Source organism: Pelodiscus sinensis, chromosome 2 (genome assembly GCF_049634645.1).
Source record: "Pelodiscus sinensis isolate JC-2024 chromosome 2, ASM4963464v1, whole genome shotgun sequence".
Classification (NCBI taxonomy): domain Eukaryota; kingdom Metazoa; phylum Chordata; order Testudines; family Trionychidae; genus Pelodiscus; species Pelodiscus sinensis.
The window spans coordinates 193,935,187-193,954,257 of NC_134712.1; the positions used below are offsets into that span (position 1 = coordinate 193,935,187).

A 19,071-nucleotide genomic window follows, 5' to 3' on the forward strand; every position below is an offset into this window, starting at 1 on the left:
GTGTGGACCAAAAAAAGGACTTCCCCACTACCACTTCAAAAAAGGAGAGAAACCACAAAAAGAAACAGGGATATTTCTACCTGTTTTCTTAAAGTACTGCAAAAGCCACAAGGTTTGCTTTTCCCTTTCAAAATCAAAATTCAGTCATATATGAATAGAGGGTAGTTTCTGAGAACAACTCTGGAAATAAAATTTAATACGTGGAAAAATGAAACTGCCCTGAATATATCATACTTGAGGAATGCCCTCTTGGAATATGAGAAAGCTGTTTCAGTTCTAGACTGACACCCTTGCGTAAAGGAGGAACTGAGACCATGAGTTAGTAGCAGAACCTGGAAGAGAAGACAGAATTCCTGACCAGAACTGTATGTTCTCACTCTACAGTACACCACACAGAGGGGGCAGGACAAACCCAAAAAGCAAGAAAGGTAAAAAACAGAGAAGAAAAAAAAATCACTAGGAATGGCAATTCATCACAGATCAAAAAAGTGCTGCCTCTCAAAAGTCTCTTTTATTATCAGGAAATAGCAATTGAAACAGACTAGGCCAAATCACTTCACTTTAAGGTGAAGAAAAACAAAACAAAATATTGAGACAGGATGTTGAAAGACTAATTCTTATTTGCCATTTTGGTAGGATGCTATTACTATAATACCATTTAGGAAGTGAACCCGAAGACTAAGCTAGTCACTTGTCAGGCTCCAACAGACTGAGAAATTACAGTCTTAAGTGCTTTACAAAACAATAAGTAAAGCACGATCAAAAAGGTAACTCTTGGGCTTATAGTTAAGTGACAATGTCTCAAACAGGTCTACCACAAACAGATTTTCCATCAGCATCAGGCATGTATAATTAAGCAATGCTCCAAGCCCCAAGAGACTACCAGTAGAAAGATGAAGGAAAGAAAATTCTTTGAAGCAGAGATATTACACAGAACTGGGATTGTAAGGAAGCAAGCAAGCCTATAAAGTAAATAGCATCATTACCCTAAAACCCAAAATATTTCTTTCTTTGCTAACAACTGCAGTGTGTAACGTGGACAACTAGGTGAGTCCCTCTTATCCACCTGTCTAATAGTATTAGACAACCTTTGTGTGTGATTTTTGAGCCTAGTTCTTCATCCTCTTTCTAGCACACAGGCAGGCTCATTCCATTTTTCCATGCCTCACTGAGGCACCTTCTTCCTTCCAGGCCTCAGAAGAGGACAAGTACCACCTGGAACAGGGGAAGACAAACTTTCTCACAGAAAATTAAATTAAAAAAAAAAATAGGAAGGGACAAAAATACCCTCCCAGTTCACTTTGTAACCCTCATCACCGTGGTCTCTAGAAGAAAGTTTGGGTTTGGGACACACTGAGTTAGACACCAATGTTTTACACCAGCAGCCCCTCTATACAGTTCAGGGAGCAGTGGAATAATCTTAATGACAGATGAGGAAGACACACCTATGTATCTATCTACATGAGAAAAGAAGATTATTATTTTAAGAGTCATCATGTTAGTGAAGACTATTAATTATGGGGTGATCTGGTGAGGAAGCATCACTCTGTACCATATAACTAGCACACTCTACTAGTAGTAAATTGCCAACATTACACTGAAATGACACAGAGAAAAACAGAAAAGATGGATTCAACAGAAAAAAACCTACACTACAACTTTACCCGTAGAAGCATGTCTTCTTGAAGTTGTTAAAATTAAACAGGAAAACTCTATTTAAAAAATAAATCAGGTGCAGTAAGAAAATAAGTAATATTTAGCATTTCTACAGCATCCTTTATTCTGGAATCTCAACATGCATTCCAAATTAATTTTAATCAATTAAGTCTCTCAGCTTCCCTACCTAATAAATATCACAGGATTAAAAGAGGTCACTACATTTTCCCTTCCCCTTTCCTCATTACAGAAACAAAGCACTAGCTTAATAGGAAACTCAGCTCATATCCTCTTTAGCCTCATCTTTTGAACTAGTTTACACATGAACTGAGTATTTTCCTGTGATTTAATTGAGAAAATTCAATAGCAGTGTTAAGAAGGGAGCTATCAAAAATCTTCAGAGATGCCTCAGAGATAAAATATTAAGTTAGGCTTTCAATAATATGTAGTGAGCAATACCAAAGAAATAGGAAACCTCCATGCATACTCGCATTAAACGTGCAGCTCAGTGACACTGGTCCTACATTTTCTACACAGCCTTTCAAAACAAGTCATTTCATTTGAAGTCCAGTGATGCATGAAACTACAATGATTTAACAGCCACAGAAGTACAGTTCAAGGTCACACAGAAACTACTGGGTTAGGATCAACCTGGAGATTCCTGCTTAATTTTTATTGTCAATCTTCTGTGAATCTTGCAAACAGCTATTTTCTGAAAACACAATTTATGAAAAAATTAACAGTCCAGCAGCACAGCAGGGCTTAGGCAGGCTGCCTGCATGCAATGGCCCCTCACCACACCTGGAAGCAAGTGGTTGCCGGTACATCTCTGTACACCCCAGAGAGGAGACTGATGGGAGTGGAATGGCTCTGTATGTTGCCCCTGCCCCCAGCACCATCCTCACAGCTCCCATTGACCAGTTCCCAGCCAATGGGAGCTGTGGGAGCAGTGCTTAGGAGCATGGCAGTGCATGGGAGACCTGCTGCTCCTCTACCCCCAAGGAGAGTGCTAAGACCTGCCAGCAGCCAGCTGCTTCTGGGAGCAGGCATGAGGCCTTGGCATGTAGGCAGCCTGCCTGACCCCATCTGCACATCTGGCCAGGAGCCACCTATGGTAAGCTCCTCCTGGCTAGAGCCTGCATCTCACACCCCCTTCTGCACCAGGACAGAACCTCTTCCTGCACCCAAACCCCCTCCCAGACCTTGCACTCAATCCTGCACTTCAATCAGCTGACCCAGCCTGGGGCCCCCCCTCCTGCACCACACTGCCTTCCACAGCCCACACACCGATCCCTCTCCTGCACCCCAACAGTCTGCACAAGCCTGGAGCTCTCTTCTGAACCATATTCCCTCCTACAGCTCACATCCTCTGATGAGAGCTCTGATGAGGTAGAGCAAGGACAAGTGCAGAGTCCTGCACTTGAGATGGAAGAATCCCAAGCATTGCTACAGGCTGAGGATCGACTGGCTAAGCAGTTCTGCAGAAAAGGACCTGGGGATTACAGTGGATGAGAAGCTGGAGATGAGTTAACACTGTGTCTTTGTTACCTAGAAGGCTAATGGCATATCGGGGTGCATTAGTAAGAGCATTGCCAGCCGATCTAGGAAAGTGATTATTCCCCTTTATTTGGCACTGGTGAGTCTGGACATGATTGCTGGAAAGTTTCAGATACAGGAGGTTAGATATAGTTATGTAATATTACAAAGCTGTATCTAACAACTGACTTCAAGTTCTAAGTGACAAATAACGTGATCAGTATGTAATCATGTGCAAATATCATTTACCTGAGTGTGAATCCAGTGAGCAGGAGGATGGACAGTATGTTTTACTGCCAGTTCCAATACTCCCTCTTCTTCTAGTAGACCAGGGCTTGAACATATTGAGAATCCACCAACTACGGCAACATCAGGAATAAAGAAATCTACCCTAAGAAATAAACAAAAGAAACTTTAAAAACAAAGCCAGGAATGCTCAAATTTCCCCCAACACAGGAAATGTTGGTATCAGCTATTCTGAATTTACCAAAACATATATTCTGATTTCTATAAGGTTCAGAATCCAACAGAAATAGTGCAATAACAGGTTTTTGTATTTTTATGTTTCGATAATAAAGCTCAACAAAACTTTTTACAAAGTTGTATAACCATTTTTACTAGGTTAATAATAATAAGAATTTGTATCTGAACACACAGCTTGAGTAATGCCCTCAAATCAGAATTATTTTCACCTACGACTGTAAAGAGACGGGATTATTTCTTTTTATTTCCAGATCACCAGGAAGTAAAATACATCTATATTATATTGCCCTATTTTTAGATTGTTTTGGGGGCTTAAGTGCATTGCATAAAGAAGGGGCACTACACTTTTACATTAGTCATTTACTTGAGTTTAGCTATGTACTTAAAAAGTCACCAAGCTCCAAAGTGGAGGACTCAGTTCCCACCATTATCAACATCGCAGTTACTCCTTTTTATTTTTGAACTACTGTATCTTACTGGGAAATGATTTGGAAAACTAAATTAGGAAAACAGATTTAAATTACACATGCTCTCTTCTGGGGGTAAGAAACATGACTGTTAAAAATTATATACCTATTTAAGAAGGTATTTTTATACAAGAAGACGTATCTAGTATTACTTGGGTCCTTCAGGGCTGGAGGATGAAGAGGGGCTCAAGGCAGTGGGCTGAGAGTGTGTAGGTGTCAAGGTTGGGGTGAGGAGAGGCTCAAAGCAGGACTTGGAGGGCACAGGAGTCAGAACAGGGGGTTGGGAGAAGTGGGGGGCTCAAAGGATGGGGAGCAGATGGGGAGGCTGCTCCCCCCAAGAGTGGTGGGGGCCACATGCATCACCCCTGGCTGCTCTCCTGAGCTAAGGTGCTTGCTGCCCCCACCCATAGTCATTCTGGGGTATAACTGTCCTTCATGCTTGCTGTCCCCTGGCCATTTGTGAGTATAACTGTCCCTGCTCTCACATCCCTCTATTTCCGTTGGATGAGAAACAATCGCATTCCACTCACAACCCATTGTTCTAGCACCACCAAATTTGGACTTTGTTTTAAATTATGATAAGAAAGAAGCTGCATACCAAATTGGTGGTCCTACTTTTTACTGTTTAGGAGGTGTTCTTGAACAAATGGACTCAGATGGACAGACAGAAAGACACACAAACGCTCTCAAATATATAGTAGATGTTGAAAAATCAAAGCCACTAAAATAAGTGGTTCTGCTTTACGTTCTAAACTGCAGCACCCTCTAGTGACATACATTTTGATAATGTACAAGCACCATTTTTATAAAAGTGTGTTGGTGTAAACTAACTTTAGAACACACACACTTAAGAACTTAAAGATCAGAAATTAACATGCTGTAAAAAACTAGGTATATGAGTGGCTGGAAAGTTACAAAACAAGCCTTTGACATCAGATGCTCTCTGTGCATGTGGATCAGTCTCAAATAATGCTAGTGAAGCTACAGAACAGGACTTCTTGTTGTTTTTGCAGATTCAGACTAACATAGCTACCCCTCTGATTCACATTACTTAGGCTTATCACCAATACATTTTTTACAGTAAATGTAAGGTAATCATGATGTCTGGGCTGTCAACCTGAAAAGATTGTGAAACTGCTTTACAAGACTGAAGGCTTAAGGAAACTGCCTAATCTAGAAAAATTAAGGGTCTGAATTTCAGATGTACTCAGCACCTGCAGTCTCTACTGCAGGGCTACGCAACACACAGCCTGTGGGCTGCATGAGACCTGTGGCCTATTTGTTTGCAGCCCGTGGGGCGGTTTGGGCTTATGCAGGGCTCAACATGTGGCCTGGGGATGGGATCTTTTGAACATGGCCTCCACTGCGAACATGCTCCCCAACAGCGAGTCAATATAATGTTCTTCTGTTGATGCGTGTTTTAGTAGTGAAATTCCTGCACTGTCATTGCTCATTAAAAGTGCTGTCATATGGGTGGAAATCAGGTAAATATTGCATTTTATTAATATCAGGAGAACTGACTTAAATGGGCCTACGTGTTGCATTAATTATTGTATTCATGCCCATCAGTGTGAAAGAAGCTAATTGCATATATATTTGCATGTACATGCAACTACGCTTAAGTTGTGGCCCTTGGCATGTGCTGTGAGTATCTTTGTGGCCCACGGGGCTTCTAAAGTTAAGTAGCCCTGCTCTACACCCTTAAAATGGAACTGTCAGTACTCAGCACCACGGGTAAACAGACACTGGTAAATTGAGTAAAGGTGATCCAATTCTGCTGCAGTGCTTAGTGTACCAAAGAATACTTCAAGGGAGGCTAATTAAGCTCTGTACCACCCTATGCAGGAAAATAAACAAACTAGAATGCTCAAACTAGAATGGACAGCACTTAACCACAAATCATGGCCCACAATCATGCCAAAGTAAGTGTGGTTTCCTTTAAGAAAGCCCACCAAATTAAAATAAAAATTATTAATAGCATGAATTTTGTGTAAAGATTTTGCCTTCTAAAGTACTATTTATGCAGGAATGTTATTTTAAAAATTATATATATTTTCTAAAAATCTTTGATCATTATGGACAGTAGAAGTTTTAATGGGCTGTAATAAAATATGTTGAACTGACTGCTGCTTCTGAAGGCTTGCTTTACTTTTACACGGCGTGAGAAAACATGGGAAGACTTCCAAAGTAATATTATTAGCAACAGTTTAAGTGGCATAATTATAGAAAAATATATTTGATCAACAAGGGAAAGTCAAGATAAGGGAAAATGCTGCATTTAAAAAGAGGAAAGAGAATTTGTAAACGGATGGGCATGTCTCAGTTGCATACCTCCTTTCTTAAGGTTTTTAAAGCCAAAGATTCAGGAAAAAAAAGATACATATCTAATATATGATAGAAGAAGTCAGAAATACTAAGATAAGCTTAAAGTTACTGGTCCTTTGTCCTCCAGCCCTCCATGGTACTTAGAAACAATAAGTATTTTCTACATAAATAAGTGTTTACAAGGGGGAAGAAGAAAAATTGTTCTCCTTGTCCTCTGATGATAGGACAAGAAGCAATGGGTTTAAATTGCAGTAAGGGAGGTTTAGGTTGGACATTAGGAAAACTTCCTGTAAGGGTGGTTAAACACTGGAATAAACTGCCTAGGAAGATTGTGGAATCTCCATCTCTGGAGAGATTTAAAGCAGGTTGGATAGATCTTTATGAGGAATCATCTAGACAGTCTTTGGTCCAGCTGTGAGGGAAGGGAACTGGATTCAATGACCTATCTACACCTACACCTACACCTACACACACACACACTCTGTCACATTCAAAATGCCTTATTATAGCAACAAATCTCTTCTTGATCATTTTAATTATTACTTGTAACTTGACAGACAGCAGAAATCTATTAGGCCTTGGGACAACAAATCTTTTTTTTTTTTTTTTTTGCTTATGTAAACCAAGATTATGAAAGCTGCATTTTCTGTGTTTATACTGTGAAGACAAACTTTATCTCCGGCATCTCACTATAGCATCTGATATGTTAAGACTTTTCTATTCAATAAATTGTTGATTCTTGGCACTGTTCCTCAGAAAACATGACCAGTTTATAGCTTCAAGTACAGAGAAGCTGCCATACTAAAAGAACAGCCTGAGAATACTCAGGCAGTAATTATAATTAAAGCTTTCATTTTTCAGAGTGATAATTGCTAAAACATTTTTGATGGATAAATGTGTTTTTTGAAGAAGTGGTAAGCAAGAACTTAATATGCGTCACTCCACATGTGCAAAAACTGTAACAAATTGCTCCACAAACAAAAATTATTGCAATCAACATCTTGTTTTTCTGATTCTAAATTTATGAGTCTGGCTATTAAGACTACATTGGTAACACATGCAGTTATCACCCTAGCAATTAAACTTTGATTCCACCAAAAGTAGTTTCCAGCTGGACTAAGCCAAAAAAAGTTAAAAAAAAAAAGTTAAAGGAACCACTGGGAAGAGTTGTTTGCACTGCTGGTTTCAGGATATCACAAATACAAAGTGGGTGGGGTAATATCTTTTATACAGCCAACTTCTGTAGGTGACAAAAGGAAGCTTTCAAACTTCTGAAGAAGAGATCTGTGTAAGTTCAAACGCTTGTCTGTTACCAATATATATTACCTCACCCACCTTGTCTCCCAACGTCAAGAGTCAGAGGTCCAGATTATAACATCCTACAAAATAATAGTTGAATTGAAACATGAAATTCCTCCTGATCCTGAAAAATCTGCCACTCCCACACAGAAAAACTTGAAAAACAGACAGAGAAAAACTGCTGGGTTGGAATTCATATGCAAATTTGACACACTGAACCAAGGTCTAATCTAAACAAACACATGGATTGTTGTTATACCTTGGGATGCAAGCAAACTCCCTGGTCCTTCAAGGAAGGAAAAGGCAAGCTGATAGCATACTTATCTCACATTGCAATAGGTAATTTCCCAATCAGATATTCTCGCCTTCTCACCACTGTTGGAGACGCATTACATCCATTCTGATTTTGATCTTTTTCTCTTCAGCATCCGAGGAAGTGAGTCGTAGCTAAGCTTAGACACTAATTTGTTAGTCTTTAAAAGTGCCACCAAACTGTCTAATACTCCTAAAACTAGTATGGTTTAAAAAGCAATTGTGTTCCAGATACTTCTTGGTGTCAGCCGCCAGAGAGTACACAGTTTTTTTTTTTTACAGGTATCTCTCAGATGTAGGCAGAATAGATCATTGAAGGGTAGCACATGAGGACCATACAATTAATTGGTAGTCCATTGGTCATCATATTTACTGTGAAATGTACATACACCGATAATATTTAAGGAGTTGTGTGTCTATACTAAAAATTATGTTCTTGAGGTCTTGACTTAAAGCCAGGTCACTATGAGATGACATAACCTCAGAAAGGTTTCATTCAGGCAGGAGATAATATACACCTGTGTTCCTGCCTGGTCTTCTGTGCATGCCTCAGAATGGATGCCTATTTGCTTACAGAGCCACAGCTAAGAGATTGCAAAAATCTACAAAAAAGGAAACCCCAAGGATTAAACAAAAACCTGGACGTAGTATGTATATGCACGCTCTGGTTTAGGAATAAATATAAAGGATTGTTCTTTTACACCTTGGGATGCAAGCAAACTCCCTGGTCCTTCACATGAAAAACAAGCTGACAGCATGCTTATCTCGTGCATGGTGGATCATAGCCAGCCTAGCTGCAAATCACTGCAAGGATTTTTGGATTAACAGAATTTACACTTAAGAATATCTTGTTAATTAAGTTGAGGGGCTAGCATGTGTGTTTGGATTTTATTTTATATGTAACCATTTTTGTTGCTAATACATCTCCATGCTTTGTTAAAGAAATTTATCCTTGATTTCACTGTAAATATATCTAAGAGCTTCACGTTAAGCAGAACAGCAATCTGAGGTGGAATTGGTAAATTGGGATGTACTATTTCTTTGGAAGACGCAAACTCATTAACACTGTAAGCATCCAGTTCACCAAGGGTTGGTCACTCTAGTGAGATGACTGAAGAGCTAGCGGATTGGATGTGCCAATTGCTACCTGTAGAATAACAGCAGATCTTGCAAGGCTTAGAGGACAGTACTTGTGCTGTACATCACCAGTGGAATTGGGGAGCTGATCTCCTAAAATGCATAGATGAGACAGATGGTAGCAAGGAACCTTAAAGCCCTGGGCATCACCATACCACAGAGTTGCCTAAGCAGTGAATTGAACTTGTTTTCACATACCTACCTAGATTAATTTTAGATAGGGAATTTTTAGGTGGCGAAGGTCAAATTTGGGGCTTTCAGGTTTTTAATTATAAAACCAAATTAAAGTTAACTTTGAAATTTGTGGCATTCAGTCTCTGCTCCACTGTGCAGGTAGCTATCAGAATAAAGGAATATAAGGAGTGTGTTAAGGTATTCATGTAGCAATAAGCTAATTGGTAGAAAGCACAGACCATCACTGAAGGATAGGGTTGCCAGGTGTCCAGTTTTGAACCGGATAGTCCAGTATTTGAGCTTTCTGTTTGGGAAACAAATTGAGAAAATATATAGGAGAAAATATTTTCTAAATAAGATGTAATATAGATTGTGATGTAATGTCAAGTGTGTCCGATATTTTTGTTGAAGCCATCTGGCAACCGTATAAAGGAATCAAAATGAAAACTGGAAATATGTTCTTTTTTATTTTTTATTTGTATAAACAGGAGTATATTTAATAAAGCATAGTTTACAGTTATGAGGTTGCATGTTATACAGCATTTCTGACTAAAATAGTATATTATATAAATAACAGGGGGCTAAGCCCACTGCTCGCTTCACTTGCCAGCCCCCTCTCTCGGACTGCTTTTGCAGCCAGAGAGCATGAGAGCATGAAGACATCATTTTGTTGCCCAGCAGGAAAAACTTTTAAAAATATAAAGAGAGATAATGGAGCTCCATTATATCAGTATCTTTCTTTTAACGTATGATCTGAGTTTTCTGTAACCAATTTTTTTTGCACAAAAACAGAGAGAAGTCTTACCATTGTCCTGCTTTAAAAGTAAAATCCTTATTTGAGACAGCCAAGCGAAGCCTTTTAACTGTTTCAGATTCATTGGTAATGCCACACACTTTTGCTGGAGAAATAACCTAGAGAATGGAGAATGATCATTATATTACACTGGTGTCATTTTCAGCAAATGTGCTTGAGGCCCTCCATGGAAATTATTCATCATTACCTACAGAATTTCATAACTTACAACATTAACAGGCATCCACCACAGTGGGAAAATAATTTTAAAAAACCCAGAAACCACACCTCGTTGAATCTATACAAGATGGAACTATTCATGTGCTTGTTAAATGGGATCTTCAGTAATCTTTGGTGAAATTGGAGCAACCATTAGCGGTTCCCAAATTTTTTCTGTGTGTGATAGGAAACTTCACACTAGAACTGAAGAAGTTCTGTGCTCTGATAACCCTGCCCAACTGCACCTACACAGTATGCTCTAGATGGAAGTGGAGCTTAAAAGGAAGCCAAACAGCCAGTCATCTCAAGAAGTGGGCTGTGCCCACGAAAGCTCATGATACCATCTACATATTTTGTTAGTCTTTGAAGTGCTACCAGACTATTTATTGTTTAAATTCAGAAGGGGTTTTACAAGACAGGGAAAAGGCCTTCTGAAGAAGGGTGCTGCAGAAGCTAACTCTTAGGCTATGTCTACTCTGGCGGGTTATTGCGCAACAATGGCCGTTCTTCCACAGAGCGTCCACACTGCCCACCTGCTCTTGCGCAAGAAGATTTACAGTAAAGCGTGGTAGGAGAGGGCTTCTTGTACAAGATCTACGCTCTTTTCTAACAAGTGTAAGCTCTCTTGCGCAAGAGCTCTTGTACAAGAGGGCAGTGTGGACGCATGGCAGGGGTTTCTTGCACAAGAAAGCCCTATGGTTAAAATGGCCATCAGAGCTTTCTTGCACAAAAAGCACATCTTGCACATGGCAGTGTGGACATATTCTTGCACAAGAGTTCTTGCACAATAACCCTTGCACAAGATGTTTTTGCGCAAGAAGCCGCTGGTGTAGACTTAGCCTTGGAGACGATAAGTCTATGAGCTGAACTCAGACAAACTAAAGGCACAGTTAAGTATCAGAGGAGTAGCCGTGTTAGTCTGAATTTGCAAAAGCGGCGAGGAGTCCTGTGGCACCTTATAGACTAACAGAAAGTAGTTGTATCTGTTAGTAGTAGTAAAGGCACAGTTAGTATCTTTTTCTATTACTTTTTTAATAACAAAGATCAAAACCTAGATGATAGAGTGGGTAGCAGAAAGCGTCGCAGTAAGGGCAGCCTTAAAGTGGCTCCTGGGTGCTAAGCCCTCACAAGCCTGATGGAGTGGGATGGTCTGGGCTCCCCTATCATTTCCCTCTACAATAAGAACAACTAAGTAATGCTTCCAAAAACCACTGACCATCACACTCTACGCGGCACCATTTTCAAATGTACTGCTGTCCATGACTCCAGACAGCATGAAGAACACAGTGTGAAGGTGACATTTTGTGCTATAAAATGGCATTTTGCACCCAACCTGTCCTTGCACAAAAGGTACATGCGAAGTCATGCTGTGTGAAGAATGCCATTTTGTTTGGAAACTGCTGGGTAACCCTCTAATTATGTAAAATTGTTTCACTAACAAAATCAGAAATATACTTAAAATCAGTTCAGAATGGTATATTTGAAGGAGGGATCTCTCAATGGAAGCCATGAGGTTGTTCATAGAATAAACATTTTCTCTTCAGTCTAGTAAATTTAACAAATACAATGTGATCTTTACATCTTGCTTGTTCTCAATTCCTTACCTATAATCCTTCCTCCCCTCAGTTTAACTTTTAGTTTAACAATATGAGGCAGTAAAACTTAGCTTCTCTGTTTCAAATAGGCACTAAGCACACAGGAAAACAGAGCCCTTTACCATGTCAAGATGAGCACACAGAATGACTAGTCACTTTAGAAAACACTGGCCCAGCTATGTAAAAATATTTTGATCAAAGCCAAGTAAAACGTAGTTTATTTTTGGTTCTGAGGATAGAAAATCTTCACAGAGAAAATGTTGACAAAGTCAACCTTTAAAACAGAGGTTCTCAAAGTGGGGTCCACAGTAGGGATGTAAAATTTCGATTAATTAGCTAATCAAATAGTTGATGCAATTTGCATCGACTATTCGATTAGTCAATAAGAATGCCTCCACCTCTGAAGTGCAACAACAGCCCCGAGGCTGTTGCTACACTTCAAAGTGAAAGCACTGTGGGGAGCATGGGAGCTGCTTGAGTCCCCTGCCAGCCCCGGGCTCCCCGCAGTGTTTCAAAGTGTCAGTACTGCATGGAGGCTGGGGTCTGGCCTTGGGCTCCATGCGGTGCTGCTGCTTTGAAGCACCCCCACCTTCTTCCCCTTTCCCCCCTCCACTTGCTGCCTCTTTCTGATAGAGGCAGCAAGGGGAAGGGTCGGAGGGACTAGTCGACTAGTCATTCACATTCCTAGTCCACAGACCATGCTTTGCAGGTGGTCTGCAGCTCAAGCTAACCCCTCTTCTTCCTCCTGCAGTGGGGAGCCTGCACTGGTGCTCCATCCTTGTGACCCCTCCTGGTTCCTGCTGGGGGATGGGAGGCGAAAACTCAGAGCTGCACAATCCGGCTTGTGAGGAAGAAGCGGCTCCTTGTGCTGTTGCTCCACTCCCCTTTCCCCTTCCCCTCCCCTTCCCCAGATTCTGGTCAGTGGGAAGCCGTGTTACAGTGTGCCTGGAAGCATCAGGGGATGCAAAGGCAGGTAAGTGCCCCCCCTTGCTTCTATATATTCAAACTCTCATCTATATCTGGTTCTGGCAGAAACTAACCTCATTCTAGGGTTATGTATTTATACTTTAGCTGCCCCAGTACCTCCTAAAATTAAAGATTTCTTCAAACAACCAAAAATCTAAGATATTTACCATTTGGGAAAGAGGTTTTATCCCATCATGAGATAAATGGCTGAACACTTAAGGAATTTATTATAAATAATGAACTTCCATGTTTTGAATAGCCCACTTGTGACATAATTCCATTTTGCCCAAGGCCTAATATGTCACTGAAAATGGAGGAAAACTTTTATACATGCATATGGTTTCTTGCTAGCAGGAAATGAAGACTCTGGTTGTCAGTGGGAAACCTCAGACCCATACTTTTGGCTTACTAAATATTACAGCTATAAAACTAACAACAAGAATTATGAAGAATATATTAAACAAAAGGCCAAATTGTACAATGAACCCTGTTGACTTCAATTGGCCAGGGTCCATGCAAGTTGATCCTGATGCAAGATCATAAATGCTTTCTCCACAAATACACTCTTCCAAATTCTGCCCTCAGTTACATTCATGCAACAACTTGACCTTCAACAGGGCTGCAAGGATGCAATTTATAAGAGCATTTGGCCTACTATGAAACAGATTTATACTTACTGTGAAGAATACATCTATCATATTAAAATGTTAAATATTTCAGAGATACAAACTGAGACTGTCAGCAATTCTTGTTTTACAACAGCTAACTTGCATGATACCTGTCCATCCTCCTTCCTCACCAATTCCCAACCCTCAACTTTTAGTTATTGTTGAAAATTCAGCAAAACACAATTACTATAACTATTTTTGTAAATATACCAGTCTAAGTTTTATGCTATAAAGCATTTTAAAATGTTTGATGCCATCTACTTATATTAACTCTCCCAGTCTGATATTTTCTACAACACATGATTGTGCCATTTCTCATCTGTACAAGATCAAAGAGCTCTAACAAATGAAACTTTAACCAGCTTTGTTCTAATTTGTAACACATGGCAGGAAATTATTTTCTCCATAAAACAACATTTGAACATGTCTACTGTCCAGTAAAACAGAAACTTGTCAACTTAAAGTTAAGAGTAGTGTACTTTTCTTTTCCACTTTAATAGACAATATTAAACAGGAAATGCAGTCATACTGGTTAACAAGACAAGTGACAGTAGGCTATCTAATTGTTTCTCTTGATGTGCAGGAAATGTGCATATAGTTTAGACATCCCCTCCCCCACCACCATCCCAAAGTGGTTTTTTGACCTGAATTTTTGACAAAACACTGGAATTTTAATTACTACTCAGTGGAAAGTTAGTTTTCTGCATAAAGTTTGATATAAAGTGATCAAGGACCTTCAAAGAAGATTCTGACCAACCATAAGAGTAACCATATGGCTCAGATCAATATTTGGAACGAGTTTAAAAAAAAAAAAAAGATGGAGTCTTTTAATCTGGATTTCACTGTAGAAGGCCCACATTTCAGCCCTTCTTTCCTGCCTTTGTTAATTATACTACATCCTTGAGCATGTGATATGGTTAGTCTACTCGGCCACATTACTGAAACAGAAATATCGTCCACTATTTTTTCCAAAGGATTACAAAAACAAGGCAAGGTAATGTGGAGAAGAGGGAAACTAATTACATAGGATTTAAACTACAGTCCAAGTCTAAAGAATTTAGACCGATCAATTTCTAACTGGACACAAATAAAGTGAAAATGTGTAACAATTAAGAATAAAATAACGGGAAAAATAATGTAAGTTCCCAGATGTTCCAGAAAACTGAGGTAGCAGCACTGCACTCTCCTTCTTTTACTTGACCTGAATAGCTTTCTATAGCCTCTGCAAGCTACTCAATCCCTATTAAGGACGTGAACAAGTGATGCTTAGCAGGTAATAGTTAATTGGTAGCCCAGGAGTAGCCCCTGCTGCAGGCAGAGGGTGGTTCCAGCTCTGCCCAGCCCCTAGGCAGAACCAGGAGCCAGCAGTCCAGCCTGGCATCACACTTTGTCAGTTAACAAGTTACACGTTGGGTTAACTAATTAACAGATTAATTGGGATTTTACATCCCTAATTCCTATCCCTTAATATCCTTCCACTTCCCAGCCACAATGAAATTCAAAAGATGTACAATCACTTTATTACTGAAACCTTGTTAAAGGAGAAAGCATGTTATTTATATTCAGAATACTTACAACTCCTGTTAACTTATTTAAACTAATTCATTACAAAGAGAAGAAAGAAATTATATGCTAAAGATGCAGCACTTTCACCCCTTAAATCAAAGAGCAGGGAAGTTCACAATACGTACTGGATACCTCTAGCAGATGGTCTCTGGTTTTGATGAAGGACAAGACTTGACATTCCTTATATTTGTAACCTAACACAAGCAAAGAAAAATCCTCTTTTAAAAAACCAGTTTCCCTGACCAAATGAAATCTGACCTTTTCAGACCATCTTTGTACGTAAAATAAAAAAGGCATGAAGTTATTTTTCTTTTGTAGGCAATCTTTAAAACACTAGAAAAATAAAATAAAAAACAAGGAAAATGCCATGATGGTATTATTTATATGATTCCTTAAAAGCCTACAAATCAGTGATGGTAATACAATTAATAAATACCTAAGATTCATGAACTAGAGAACAATCTAAACTGAACTAGACTACTAATTCCCGATAAAACATGTTGAAAAAGAATGACAGCCATTCATCCTTTTATTTCACTCATCCAAAAGAAAACTAACCATCCTTTCACAACAGAGTCTTCGGAATATAAATGCAAAAATGAAAAAATGACAAAAGACACAAAATCTCATATAGAAAAGAAAGAAACCTAATCACCACCAAACAGGATTATCCATTCTCTTCACAATACAAAGAAAAACATTTTAGTTCTGTAGGACAGAACACTAACCTCCTGTCGAAAGTTATTTGCTGTTCTCTCCAGATGATCAGTTTTCTTTTTGGATTTCATTGTGCTTCAACAAAAAGCAAATCAAGATTAACATCATTACTGCAATTGCAAAGAATTAGTGCTTTGCTTAATGGTAACAATTTCTACTGACAAGACAATTTAATCACTTTAATCGGTCTGCCATTCTAGACCACGTTAATTTAAACAAAAATTAAATGAAGACAGACACTCATCTCACCTCATATTTAATCTCAGAATGCTAATACTAGATCTGGTTGGGAATTTTTCAACAGAAAATACTGGTTTGCCAAAAACAGAAGTGTTCATAAAACATTCATTTTGACAAAACATTCACTACACAACTTTACCTAGTCCAGGTTACAAATTCTGGTAAAAAAAAAAAAAAAAAAACCCAGAGAAAGAGAAAGAACACTTCCCCCCTCTCCTCCGCCCCACAACAATAGCCAAGCCTGGGAATTGGGTCGCTCATCAGTGATTTGGGTAAATACAGTGGCTCTCAATCTTCCCAGAGTTACTATACCCCCTTTAAGGAGACTGAATTGTTTCAACTCACTTCAAAAACTACTTGCTTAGAAAAATCAGACATAAGTGTCACAGCACACACTATTGCTGAAAAATTACTCACTTTTTCATTTTGACCATATAATTATAACAAATAAACTGGAATATAAATATTATACTTACATGTCAGAGTATAGCAAATAGAGCAGAATAAACAAGTCAATGTATGAAATTTTAATTTGACTGACTTACACTGTTTTTAATCTAACTTGTTGTAAAACTAGGCAAAAACCCTGAGAACCCCTAATGGGTATGTGTATCTCTGGTTGGGAACCAATGGACTGTAGAAATTCTCCCCCCGTCAATATACAGCTGGTCCCCGAGTTATGAACGCATCGACTTATGACCGTTTGTTTTTACGGCCAGCCTCCTATACAGCCAGAACCCGAGTTACGAACGAAATCTGCACTTACGAACAGCACGGCCGTATGTAAGTGAATGTAATCCAATTTACGAACAGATCAAGTTACGACCCACTGTTTGGTAGAGATAGACAGAGAAAGACTAACTCTATAGCCAGGTAGCATGGGTTCTCATCTGAGTCAGGCAGAGCAGGGACTTAGGGTTTCAGTAACTGCCCTAAGCATTAGTTACGTGATGTCTAACCAGTTCTGAAGCAGTAGCCACTATAGTGGTTACTGCTATAGCAAACTAGCCACACTCAACTGGCCAAATTGCCATATGTGGCTAGTGGCTAGTTTGTTGGGCACCGCAGGACTAGGCTATTCCGGTGATCCTCTCTAATGTTTTATCACAGAAATTGTTGAAAGATTTCATTCTAGTGTTGAACCATTTCAAAGATCAATTAGAACATCTCAACATCTTTTGTAAATCTAATTCTTATTTGCCACTCTGCCATACTTACTACTGTCTTTAAAAACATAACCAGATGATTGGTAGAATATTTCTATAGTTCTTTAACATTTGTTCAGTTTCTGACACTCATTACATTTCTCACAAACTTTTTAAAAGCAATATATTTAGTCATGTTTGCAAACTGATAACCTACCCATTCATTGTGCAGTAACACAAAGCAGAGTACTTCAACCGTAACAATGCAGGAGGAGTGGGGAAAATTCGAGCAGTACCTCTCAGTAATTGAGGAATAGCAGTGTGGGCCATGGTGTTCCCTGCTCAATGTCCCCAGCTCCTAAAAATTAAATTTAAAAGAATTATTCAACGACTTCTTACTGTTAAACTGGACTGCTTTAATTTGTAAATCAACAGGCATCAGGTTGGAACAGAGTTCAAATCCTTCAATATACAGAACATCTCTCCTTTATCCTAAACTACAAAACAGGAGTGGGGAATTTTCAGCATGCTGACTGGATGCAGTTCACCAAGGTTTGCCAGGCCATGCAACTGCTTCCCAGAGCTCTCACTGGTCAGGAACAGCAAGCCACAGCCAGTGGGAAATGTGAGTGGTCGTGCGTATGGATGTTCAGAAAAACAAACCTTCTGACATCCCACCAGGGGCTAACCCTGACAAACAATATCTGGCCCACAGACCAGAAGTTCCCAACCCCGCCTATAAAACATAGCTATTTTTGATTATATATTGTATCTATATCAAGTACTAGTTGACATTAGCTATCGCTCTTCATGTCAAATGAAATGACAATTTTCCCAAAAAGTTAGAACTGACAAAAAGAAGTGAAAAGAAAATAAGACATGTATTTTATGCATATATTCTACAGTTCAAGGGATTTCTACCTAAATTTGCAAAGACTTAGAAGAACAATATTTGTGGCTGGTTCTGGGACTTGATTTAAATTGCATAGAGAAGACTAAACTAGGTGGGTTCTTTTCAATACCTATTACAACAGCAGGTAACCCTATTATTGGCAAATAACTGTAACATCATGTGACAACATCACAATAGCAAGAACGCCGACTACATTTTAAAAAAAGACAACTGTAAACAAGATAGCAATAATATCTATATTTTTTACATAATCTACAAAATTATAGAACAAGTATTGATTCTTTTCAGCAACACTTTTTGTTTAATCCTCCCTATTCTTAAAAACCAGTTCTACTTACTATCATAGTGACATCTGCTGGCTTAACTTCAGAATCATCTGAAGAACTGGGTTGTACCCACAAAAGCTCAGGATACCATCTACATGTTTTGTTATTCTTTAAAGTGATGCTAGACTATTAGTTGTTTACGTTTTTTCAGAATCCCAATGCAACTTGGGGATTAACTTTTCTGGTTTATTTCAAACAATCTCAGTGGGGTAGCTGTGTTAGTCTGTAACTTCAAAAATAATGAGTAGTCCTGTGACACCTGAAATACTAACAAAAATATAGTTGCTCATCATCTGATTAAGTGGATTTTGCCCGTGAAAACTCATGATATTATATATTTTTGTTGGTCTCTAACGTGCCGCAGGGACTACTTGCTGTTTTAAACAGTTGTTCTGAATGTGTTTGCTTCCTTCAGTAGCTTGATAAAGTTGAAGCTAACCTTCTTTCCATTTTTCTTTGACAGTGCCATTTCCTTCAGGAGGGGAGTGGTTTTTAATCTTTAAATTAAGACTTTAAAAATGGGGGAAGATGAGA

General features: G+C 39.0%; 1 protein-coding gene across 14 annotated transcripts in view; it reads right to left on the reverse strand.

Moving 5' to 3' along the window:
* Nucleotides 1-19,071, reverse strand: part of OXNAD1 (oxidoreductase NAD binding domain containing 1) — a 98,964-nt gene that overhangs the window by 76,684 nt on the left and 3,209 nt on the right. For 10 of the 14 annotated variants that reach the window (XR_012901970.1, XR_012901968.1, XR_012901969.1 and 7 more), the window contains exons 2-5: nucleotides 17,595-17,656; nucleotides 15,925-15,988; nucleotides 10,195-10,301; nucleotides 3,442-3,583 (exon numbers count right to left, since the gene is read on the reverse strand). Coding sequence is in view for 11 of the 14 variants with exons in the window: in XM_075922111.1 (XP_075778226.1) it covers nucleotides 3,442-3,583; nucleotides 10,195-10,301; nucleotides 15,925-15,988; nucleotides 17,595-17,656 (375 nt within the window). In the remaining 3 variants the exon portion in view is untranslated. Of the gene's footprint in view, nucleotides 1-3,441; nucleotides 3,584-10,194; nucleotides 10,302-15,924; nucleotides 15,989-17,515; nucleotides 17,657-19,071 lie in introns of all 14 variants that reach the window. The other 4 variants (XM_075922116.1, XM_075922114.1, XM_075922113.1 and 1 more) reach the window with 1 other exon arrangement.